The sequence below is a fragment of the Trachurus japonicus genome, chromosome 5, assembly GCF_045865225.1.
Source record: "Trachurus japonicus isolate A0001 chromosome 5, Traja_1.0".
Taxonomy (NCBI): domain Eukaryota; kingdom Metazoa; phylum Chordata; class Actinopteri; order Carangiformes; family Carangidae; genus Trachurus; species Trachurus japonicus.
Window position 1 is genome coordinate 21,380,830 of NC_140911.1, and position 11,802 is coordinate 21,392,631.

The 11,802-nt window shown below is 43.6% G+C and overlaps 1 protein-coding gene across 25 annotated transcripts in view; it reads right to left on the bottom strand.

Moving 5' to 3' along the window:
- dock3 (dedicator of cytokinesis 3) overlaps positions 1-10,866 on the bottom strand; it is a 168,674-nt gene extending 157,808 nt beyond the window's left edge. For 12 of the 25 annotated variants that reach the window (XM_085776748.1, XM_085776751.1, XM_085776750.1 and 9 more), the window contains exon 1: positions 10,164-10,379. In XM_085776748.1, coding sequence (XP_085632874.1) covers positions 10,164-10,200 — 37 coding nt within the window. In that variant the 5' untranslated portion in view covers positions 10,201-10,379. Of the gene's footprint in view, positions 1-10,163 lie in introns of all 25 variants that reach the window. The other 13 variants (XM_085776734.1, XM_085776733.1, XM_085776755.1 and 10 more) reach the window with 4 other exon arrangements.
- Positions 10,867-11,802: the final 936 nt, after the last annotated feature.

Below are 11,802 nucleotides of genomic sequence, written 5' to 3' on the forward strand. Positions count from 1 at the left end.
ACACACACACACGCATACGCCCACTGGCTGACGTCCAGCTAGAGATGCAGCCCACATACAAACCAGAACTTTACACACTGAAGGAAACAGGGAAAAAAAGTTTTTCCTGACCTATGCACCACAAATTAAAACTGTATGACTTTTATTCTGTTTCAAATTTTACTTGCTCTCCTGGTTCAAAAGATAAGCCATACTCTTTGTGCATATAAACTAGATGACAAGCCTCTGCTTAGACACAAGCCCAACTCACTCACAACTCTCCACAAAAACCCAGAAAAACCCAGAAAACTACGGGGGGTATAGGGGGAGGAAGCAGAGCAGAGAGAGGAGCAGTCAGTGAGAGAGAAAGATCATTATCCAGTAGATTTCAAAGCCATTCCCGAGTTGCCGCACTTTCAGGATGAAAAAATGTGTCACAAAATCTGTGTTAACCTGTCATAGTTACAGTTTTTGGTCCAAATTTTTAAATTAACATGACATTAGCCGTCATCTTAATGACAGAGCTGGGGTTTGTGGCTGTGACTGTGATGTTGTTTTAAATGAAGGCCATTGGAACAAGATCTAAAAGGGAACTTGTGCTTCAGAGACAGGGCTGGAAAATGTGGGATAAGAGTGCAGAGATGGATGTATCAGGAGATTGTGAGTTTTCAGATAAAGGCCAATACAGACAGGAGGAGTTACAGATGGAAGCAGCAGACTGAGCTACAGAGGGAAGAGGCAGAGAGAGGCAGCCTGACAGTGACAGGGACAGAGATTAAAGTCTCAAGTCTAAAGAGAATCTGAGAGGAAAGCAAAAAAAAAAAAAGACCCTCCAAGAGCCCACAGGGGGTTTTTGATGTCAAAGCTTTGGACACGGCGTGAATAGTTTGGGCCGAGTCAACACCTACTAGCACTGGGTGTCAGAATAGAGGGGGTGTTTACTTTTAATGAAACATTGAAATGAAAATGACATACACACTGCAGGACAAAAAGCAAGGCACATAAAATACACAAGCAGGAATGCAAATATGCAAAAGCCAGCATGCACATACACAAACATGTAGGATTGTCAAGAGACTTATGTTCTTTGCTACCAACTGTTGGCTGCATGCCAACACACAAAAAATACAAATAAAACGTTGCATTACTTTCTGTTTTTGTTGAATATTCACCATTTTAACACTGTTCTTAGCTTCATGTTCGAGCACTTTAAATTCTGGGCAACTTGAGAAATTGTTAAATCACAGTGGGTTGAAATACTTGAAAGCTTGATGTGAACCTTTTTTGATAAAGTAGTGAATTAAGAAGTATATGTGTGCTGTTTTTTTATCATGGTAATGAATGCATATTGAGAATTGTGGAAATTCACTAGTATTGATATTAACTACTGAAATTCAAGTATCGTGACAAGTCTAATTACACATAAACGACACAAAAATAAGTTGACACATACTGTACATGCTTGGATGAGCAGGAACTGTTTAGATCAAAAAGATAATTTGTTATTTTAAGAGATGCGTGTAAATAATGTACTGCTCGTCATCATGAAGGCCTGCAGAACAGGGACGTTGTCATGCATCGCTAAGGGGCAGTACACTCTGAAGTCCCGTTCATCAGCACATAATCCTCCACTGAGCTCTTTGCTGTTGGTTTCCTTCCCTATTTGCCTTCTGCTCAATATGCAGCAGTGCTGCCTGGGGGTTAATTTTGGTCCTGGTGCCAGTTATGGATATGATGCAGGATTCACCATAAGTGCCGTTGCTGTACCATTAGTGAATGGGTACAGACGCACACACACACAGAGTGTAGAATGGATTAGCTTGTTACTGCCCAGTGATGAACTTCCCACCTACATTTAAAAAACCTAGAGACACTGCTGTGACTTTATGTCAGCTTCGCCAGAGGAGAAAGAAACTAAGGAGGCGAGGATCAGATGAGGAATCCTCTGCTCTCCACCTAAAGCTGTGCTTGGCTGGGTGTGTTTCAGCACCACGGACAGCAGCCAGCAGCTCTCTGGCTTTAAATCTTTAAGCCTCCTCATGTTGCGTGCTTACAAATACAACTTGAGGGAGTGATAGAAAAATACAATGTTGGGTCTTTTTTACTGTATTTCCCCTCCTTGTATGAGTGCAACACTTGTTATTGTTTGTGTTAACAAGATGTATCACCCTCCCACTAGCACCTACTTGCAATGAGCATGGCAATATTTAGACCCAAGCTCAACACCTCTCAGTGTTTACCAGGGTTAGAAAAGAAGCACAATGTTCAGGTTAGGGTTATATGTTCACCTGCACAGAAATATGTCTCTTGGGAAATAAAACCATCTGTCTTTCACTATAACACCCAGTTTCATCCAGCTATTGCCATTTCATTCCTTAAAGAAAAAAAATATCCTCTCTTAGATCATTTGTGGCCTTTAAGTGCATATTTTACTAGATAAATAATTTATAGTAAAGTCTATTTTGTTTGCGTGTGGTCTGGGCATGTTTGCATACATGTGTTCTAAATGCAGCTCCTCCAGCGCTGCCCATGGTGAAAATTGCCTACACAGAGAATAATACATGAAGCAGCTCAGTCAGGCATGGTTAACCTGAGCACTCACATTACTGCTTGATTATAGCTTGTAAATGTGGTGGGACAATCTCAAAGGCTTTCTGAAACTCTTGTGTCTTTTTTTCCCCCTTTTTTTTTTAAACAAATGAGATAATTTCTTAATATGAAGTTTTATCTCAAAAACCCAGTTTGCCCCCATAAAGACAAATTAATGAACTGCTTCCATGCAGAATTATGAAACAGTAATTAATGACATAATGGCTTGACTTTTATGAGAGCATTACCCATTGGGTTGGAAACCAAACTCAGGATTTCCAAGGGCACTGATGGCGTTATGTCAGTGCTATTGAGTACTGGTTCAGTTAAATCGGGATTTTAATGGGTGAGCAAGTGACACTTAGACCTTACAGAAGTCAATTCAAACAAACAATGCTTGCTGAAATACTTGTGGTCGGTCAACATATCAAACATGGTGCAACACAAGCTAATCAAAACACTGATGAGTGTTAGGTTTGAAAAGAAGCCAAGTGCCCCACAGCAGCAGCTATCATTAGCACACCAACAGCCAGTGCCAATGAAGTTTAATTCCCTTTGGGTGACAAACATTGAGGGATGCATCATCAAAAACGTCAGGTAATTATTGGATAACACTGTTGGTGGGGATCATTAGACTTTTTTCTCCTTCTTTGTTGACATTAGCTCAGCATTTAGACATTGGCCATCCAACATTGATTTTCTGGTGACAGACTGTGACAAGCTGGATGGTGGGACAGGTTTGGGAGGGGAGAGGGTTTTTATTTGCTTCTTAGTAAATTATAAAATGTGATAAATAATTAACAATGTTGAAATTAAGACCTAACTCTAGTTACCCACTAAACGGACAATTATTAGAGTGGAATGGCTGGACCAAGATAAATGAGACTAAAGTTTACTGTAGCTATTATTGAGTCAGACACACAAGCTGGTAATGTTTATTCACATGTTGTTGTGTCCAATGTTGTTTCAGTGTTGATGTTTGAGTCTCACATTCACACATTCACACATTAATAAACACACTTCAGTGACGCCCACTGTAACAGTGAGAGCGAGTGCTGGGAGTGTGTCTGTTGGGGACCATGGTGATGACTTCACCCACTGTTGGGTAACACAATCCACAGCTGGAAACACAACAACATCACATTACCAGCTCAGCATCTCTGTCTCGGTCTCTTCACTTCACCACATTCTTTGTCCTATTTCTGCTCTTTTTGCAGCTCCCTGGTAACTGGTATCATCATGGTGTACATGCCTTAAACGATGTCAACTAAGGTAACTGAGAAACAGAAAGTGTCCTTACACCTCTGCAACAGTTGCCAGCATCCCTTCATCATGTGCCGATTTTATATTATCATGTTTTAGAGTAGTAAACTGTAACTGTCAGTCGTTCCCACTGCAGAAGACTGACCTGGATAGATTCCAGCGTCTGGGGAAACGTGTCGGATCTCTTCACAATTAGATGTTTCTCTCCTCTGAGAATAGCTTTTATTCTAAAGAAGCTGTATGATTAAAGCTACATATCTGGGTCAGAACGGATTCAGTGCACTTCTCACAGGAACGATCACAGTATGTTACTGAATGTCGAACAAAGATTGTTTTATACTTTATGGCTCAAATCCAGAACAGCTCAGTCAAGCAGTAAGTGGTTCAGGTACCTGGTCCAGGATGATGGCTACACACACTCAAGTAGACGACACAGAAGGATTACTCTGTCCACAGTTTATTAAAAATTAGTAACATCTAAATATTTGCTTGTGGTGCACCAACTCGTGGCAGCTTCAGCAGTCAAATATGATGCAGGTTATCTGACCTGGAAATAAAATACGTTTGTCTCAGTAAGTTTGCCCGGTGCGAATCTGCTGAGCTGTCCAGGTTGCAACCCTGTTGTCCAATGCTGTGACAGGCTTCAGCATCCTGCCACCTGACGAGATACGACATCTACATAGCAGGATAGATCGGTTTGTTTAAATAAATCGAGTGAAACAGAGGCTGTCCTCCTTTGGGCCGGCTGATACAGTCTAATGGCTGTAATTTAATTTTAATGGCTACATTACAGCAAAGAACCACTACAATCGCATCTGAACAGCTTGGCTAAAGGTTTTCACAGGAGTGGGTGAGGTAGGGGGGGAGGTGGAGAAAGGAAGGAGGAGGGGGGGGTTGTTTCCCAAGTCACTAAGGGAGAACACACAAACCTCAAAAAAAGGACTAAATTAGCAAAGAGAATCTGTGTGATGTGCGCTTGTTAACTCGTTGCTTTGAGATGTGATTAAAAGGCCAAGCTAGCACCCTGAGGAACAGAGGAGGGGGAGGCGGAGTGAGGGAGTGATGGGGAGGGAGCAGAAGCAATCAACTTGATTTGCTGTCAGTTTCCATAGGCGCTGTGGATATTTCTGCATGTAGGGCTTGAGGACTCTTTCTCGCCTTGATCATGCGCCGATGGGAGAGTCATGGGTGAATCTGGAGAGAGTCTACTTCCTCAGAGACATTTCTTCTAGTTTGTAAAGCTTTAGGCAGGAGCACCAGGGGGTTTGGGCAGAAACACTAAAATTATTCCTGGCTGTCTTTGAGGAAAAATCATCACAAAAACAAAAAGATTTGTACCTTTCTTTCACCCATTTAAGGCAATTAGGCCAAACAACAAAATGGTAGAACACAACATAACGATTCACAGAAAAAAATTCCTAAAGGTCACATACGGTCTAAAGGTAGATGTTAATATTAAAGGTCCATACTGTACAGTACAAAAGGTAGATGTGTAGCCTAATTATAGATCAGGTCTAGGTTCTTCATTACTGTAATACTGTGAAAGTATCAACGCCTCGGTTCACAGAGAAATATACAACATGTGTATTCAAAAACTGAGCAGTGAAGCCAACAGTCAGGACTTATGTGACTTTGTGATGTCACAACAAAGCAGTCACCAAAACCCCACCCACCTGGACCCACAACCCAACACTTGCAGGATTCGGTTTCTCTGAGTGTTTTACCTATATTCTGCTTGACTTTTATTGATTACTCGGAGAGCAGTCAGCCAATCAGAAGAGAGGCTCAGAGCCTCCTCTCTTCTGATTGGGTGACACCGACCTGTTAGTAGAGCTCCAGAGATAGGCTGAGAGAGGAGAAGTAAAACTACACTGAGGTTTTTTCTGTCTTCTCAAGGATCAACACTTCAAGTAAATGCTGAGCTTTGAAGATTCAGATGATATATGGTTTTTGACGAAGAAATAAATGACAAGCCCAGAAAAGTCATTAAAGAGTGTTTAACGATGTCTGGCAGGTTGTTCCATAATCTGGGAGGAGCTCTGATCAAGTGGCAACCGGCAGCATCTGTCTCTGCATGCGAGGGCAGATGACAGTGACAGATGAGCCAGAGCTGCAGCAGCAAAATGAAAAGTCGGTTCAGGATAAATAGGTCAAAAGAAGAAAAAACAAAGTAAAAACTGACAGAGGAATAAAAACAACTGACAAAGAAAACAAAAAGGTGCAGTGCTGGACATGAGGAGGACATCCCTTACAGATCTGTAACTTTCACTGTGACCTAGTTCTATCAGTGTGTGTGTTTGTGTGGTGTGAGAGATATTGTATGGCATGTGTGTCACACATAAAGTCGCTCTGTCTACTGGTGTGTCTCTATCGTGTGTCATCAGTGTGTTTCTCAACTGTGACAGCCAACAGGGTATTTGATTTTCTTATATTTACAAATGTACACAACATTGAAGCCACATAAAATGTAACTGCGCTTGGTAAAATGACTGATTCTGACAGAATATTATTATTGTGTTGTTGATTTTATAAATCTACCCGCTTTAGCAGGTGCATAAAGAATGTGCCTGGGACACGTCTGTCTCTCTCTTGCTGTCTGTCTGTCCCTCTGTCTATCAGTGAGTGAGTGTGTATGTGTGAGAAAGGGAGAGTGTGTGTGTCCTGTGTCATCTGTGAGTGTGAGAACTGAGTGCTGTGCTGTGCAGCCCTGGGGGAGGTGAAGCCGCTTTCAGGAGCCTCTATGGGCGCCACAAAGCTGCATTCATTCAACTGAATGGCTGTTTTCTACAACCAGGCACTAGTCATCCAAACTCCATTGGAAGGCCTCTATGAGTTACCACTCTCCCCGCCTTGGTATGCAAAGCCTTATCCAACAACAACACAAATGGCCGGATTAACAAAAAGACACAAAACACACTTACATGAAAACACTGAGGGGATACGTGACTCTCAAGTTCCTCATTCCTGTTTTTAATGGAAGATTAAGGATTTCCTCTTTTCTTTCATCTTTTGTGCACTTTCCTCAGTCATTACTTGACTCTGATATGCCAAGGATAATTTTCAGCCATTGTAAAGACAAAGTACAGGCACTTGTACTGTTTTCTTTTCAAACAGCAGCGATTTGCATACGACATGAAGCGGCATGGATGAGAACAAGCCACAGTGCTGGTCACACAGACAGATGTTTTCCACTGAGCACTTCATCCCTTACATAATTTTACAGTATTGAATATCGCGTTTGTTACGTTTAAACAGAATTTGTTTTGTGATGGAAAATTGTTCTTTTTCATTGAGCCCACTTTCAACTTGCTTTCTCTCCCTCTACAAGTGGGGCGACTGGGGTCCTACTTTTCCCATCGTGTTTTGGGTACCTCCAGGAGAATGGCCAAGGAGCATACTGAACCAAATTAAAAATAAGTTCTCTCTCTGTGATTGCACAAACAGCAGTGCACACTGTATGACTTTGCAGTAAATTGTGCAAAAGGAATGAGGTGGTTCAGTGGTTGAAAAAAATTTAGTTTCAAACAAGAGGGCTGTTTGACATCTCTGGAGATATTCAAACTTACTGGTTAAGTGTAGCCTACACTGAAAGGGGACTGAGCCTTTGCTATGAGGGCACCAAGACTGTACAGCAATCTGCTCAGTAAGACCAAGTCAGTGTCAGATTGTAAGTCTCACCTTGAAACTTGTTTTCATACAAAGGCATGTCCTGACTTTACTTAAAGGGGAACTATGTGAGTCAGCTCGCTTTTCCGCCATTTGGTTACGCTTCTCTCACCCATGTGCATTTGTTTACAACGAAGCCGGCGAAAAATCAATAAATGGAGCGGTGGATAACGTTACATAACATATACGATGTTACGGCGTGTGTGTTTGTGTCTTAACCGTCATGAACAAAAGATTAGGGGTTATGAAGCGTGTTTGTGTTGCGTTGCGCAGAGACGAGAGCTGGGACACCGGGGCGGACGCCAGGTACTACACTGATGTTGCAAGGTTGGTTTTCAGCCGTGAGACGCCAGGTGGAAGGCAGAGAGCCTCCGTTGTCAGTCCTAACAAGTCACAAGTCATGTAGTTAACAATCACAATTAGTCCGGAGCTTTTTAATGTAAGGTAAAAATGTAGCAGAGCCACGGGAGAAATCCTGCTTAGTTCCTCTTTAAGTTTATTATCATATTTAACTGACGAAGCACAACATGTTTCTGCAGACGCACACTCCACAGCAGATCATCTCTCAGCACTTACATGTACTGCACCTACTGTTGTTTCTCTGAACTGGGGGCTGCTCTGAATCTACAGTAAAACAGTGACTACAGATAAATACCTCACACAGCCCTTTGTCAAATGACCCAAACTACCCCTTTAAGGGACACTGTAATATGGCTCCTAGCTCGTAACAGAATCAAAGTTTTAAAGTGGATTATTTCCTCGTAGTGGGACGAAATACCGTACTGCGGAGTGACGAGCAGTGAAGTGCACCGTGATGCGTTTGAACACCTGCTGTTTAGTGTGAAAGAGATTACGAGGGCCAATATTCATAGTTGCCTTCCCACATTACTGCGCTGATTACGATGTTGTTGTCCTTGCACGGCGTCTGCCAGCGTGCAGCGTGAAGCCTTGAAAGCAGCGAAGCTTCGGATTCTGATGTTAAAAGGAATAAATCAACAAGCCACAGCATGGAGCCACAGCTGGAGTCTACTGAAGGTAACAGGCAACAGAAAGAGAAAACACACACACGCACACACACACACACGCCGCCTCTCATTCAAATTCAGGTAATGCTTCTTTCCAATTAACAGAGTGCCGGAGTCATGATTCCCCTCATTGACTTCCTGTCGGCAGAGGTCCTGCTCCTGCCCACTGCAGACACTGGTGGAGAGTTTTGCCTGATCTGTCACGGAAAATCTCGGACAGCTGTCAATCGATATCCTGACTCTGGGCTGGGGGGTGGGGTGGCACAACATCTGAAAACCTTATGCTAATTTCTTTGAACTGTGCACATTAGCATCGCCACACTCCTACTACTACATAGGTGGTCACAGGAGCCTTTTAATCTGTTGATGAAACTCAAAATCTCACCGTTCAATTCAAATAAAAACAGGTATTTCCTGGGACGCCATGGATACAGTCTAAGAAGACGTGAGCGATGGACACTGAGTTCAGTGTGTCTGCAAACAGTAACGTCACAGTGATGTGTCTCACGCTAGCAAACACAGGTAAGAACCTGAGGTGAGTTATCAGAGCTGCTGTCAGGAGGAGTGTGCACAAGAAAGGCTGTTTGAACTTTTACAAAGCGTCAGGAAGAAGATCACAACACAGAACACATCAAGAGAAAAAAAAAATCATCTGAAAACTGGCATTTGAGAAGACAGTTGGGTAAATAGGCTGAATCAGTACAAAGTAAAAACAGACTGAAAAGCAGAAAGGTAGTAGAAAGTGTCCAGTAGATGTTACAGAACAGGCCTGAGAGTGTGTGTCTTCAAAGACGGTGCTGGAGGAGATACATGGGAGGTGGGGTGAGAGGGTGAGAGGGTGAGAGAGAGAGAGAGAGAGAGAGAGAAACTGTGACACACTAAACCACTAGCTCTCATTTGAAATCATTATGCTGCCGTATAATATAGGTTGATAAATCACTGCTGCCCTGCTGAAGAGTCACGGCTACCTGCACTGTGCAGCATACTGTCCTCCCCCATCAACACACCTCCTCCACTGTGGTATGGATATGATCTATATACTCTATACATCTACATATCTTCCTCCACATCTTTCTTACTGAAGGTTCAGCCTGCTTTCACGCTGTATAATAGTAATATACCAAAGAAGAGACACTGATCATCTTATAAACAAACAAGAAACCAGGCAATCTTTGATATAGCAGATAACACAAAATACCATAAACCTCTATCAAAACAAAGCCCACTCTCTGGTGCCACCACAGATGTTTCTCAATAGGACACTGTAAGATTCAATGTGAATATTCTTGTAGACAGAGTATAAAGAGGGGCAGAGGGCTGTGAACTCCCTGCAGACTTCCACAGACTAACAGGCTCCCTTCATAAGTCTGACACAGGGTTTCTGTTCAGCTCACGATTCACCACCAACTCAGCCATGGAGTCAGCTGTGGCGCAGGAGCAGCTGAATCAACCTGCTGCCAACGATCACTGTTGTTTCATGAGATGAAACTTTACAAACATGAAATAGGCTGCTATGGTCTGTCTGCGTCACAGCGCCAGCCCCGTGCGCACTGGACGTCCACCCGTCCATAAACCATAAAAACACACACAGCGGGAGGAATTAATAATAATCACACAAACATTACTGATCTGTTTACTCACCCACTCCAATTTTCTCGTCCTCCGTCGGCGTCCACATGATGTCCCGGTGTACAACGAGCAAAAATCCCCCCAACAAAGTATAATCACCCGATGCGTCGCTTCATGGAGACGAGGTATCACCAGAGAAGGAGACGATGTAGGGGGGGGGGGGGGAGAAAACAGAGAGGAGGACCGGAGAGGAAAAGTTATTTCAATTGTTGGGGGTGATGAGCAGAGCAGAGCAGAGCAGAGCTGCCTTCAGCTGTCCGACTTCAGTCGAGTTGTTTTAGTTTGGTTTTTTTAAGGACAAGCGACGCGCGTTGTCTCACATCCCGTCAGGCTGACGCATGGCGCAATGTGTCCGTCCATCTCTGCTGCTGCTGCTGCTGCTGGTGTGAACCTCTCTGACACTACACCACCACCACCGCTGCTTGTTGTGCAAAGATGCTGCGCAGCCTCGTCCCGGAAACAGCCAGGCTCTGGATGTTACAAAGTGCAGTGAGGTCAGAGGGTGACTGACAGACTGACAGGCTACTTTTCCATCCGACGCTGCAAACCCCCGCTTGGTATAAAGCACAGTGAAATGACAGCTCCGGTTGTGGTGCACTAAAGAAGACAAACTGCACGACTGAAGCTGTCACTGTGATGTGGTCACAGAGCGCGCGCACATTCCCGCTGGTCAATACTGGAAAACGATCAAAATCATTCCCGTGTTTTTCCGTCAGGTCTCTGAGTCAGTGCAGCAGCAGCTCAGCTCCCGTTGTTTTCTTCATTTATGTGCGCATGCATTTCTCCCGCTGCACCGCTCCCGTTCCAGATGTCAGAACTTGTTGTTTGATACAGAAAAGAAAAACAGAGAGAGAGAGAGAGAGAGAGAGAGAGAGAGAGTCTTCCCGGTGCTCGGTGTCGGTACAAGGGACGGGGAGAGCCGTGCGCAGCAGCAGCGGCGGCGGCAGCAGGGAATCCTACATCAGTTTAAGAGGATCAGGCGAGTGGAAAAGCCTACAGCGAGTTTATTTTATTATTTATTATTATCATTATACACATTTACTGACTAAACAATGGTAGGCTACCGCTACCTCAGTCTGTAATGATAATTAACAACATTATTATGAAGATACTTGCTCTGGGGCTCTTTAAAACATTTATTCAACCTCTGTTCTGCTGCTCCACCGGATCATTAAATGTCATCACTGAAGCCACATTGGCACATAAATTATCCTTACTGTGTGCATGCAAAGTGAATTTAAAAAAAAAAAAAGAGGGGGGGGGGGGCATCTAAAACTAATAAAACATGTGTTCAAGCTGTGAAGGGAAACTCAACCAACACACAAGTTAGTGCAGTAGGACGCCACACAACCCAGCCCCCAGCAGCATCAAACTGTGCACATGGGTCTCTGTCATGGCTCCACAACATGACACCACACTGACACAGTTTCTGTCACGTTGAGAGAGTGATACTGGCCTGGAGACTTGTGTGTGTGTGCATTTGCCACCAGAGAGGTTTTGTTTTGTCCACTGCGCCACCGTGTGTAGGACTGGAGGTAAAACACACTGATTTACCAGGCAAATTAGTGTTATTACTGTGGGAAGTACATCCTGCTCTCAGTTTAACTGGGTTCAAGAGGTATCCATGGTGATCTCCAGGGAACCTCATGAA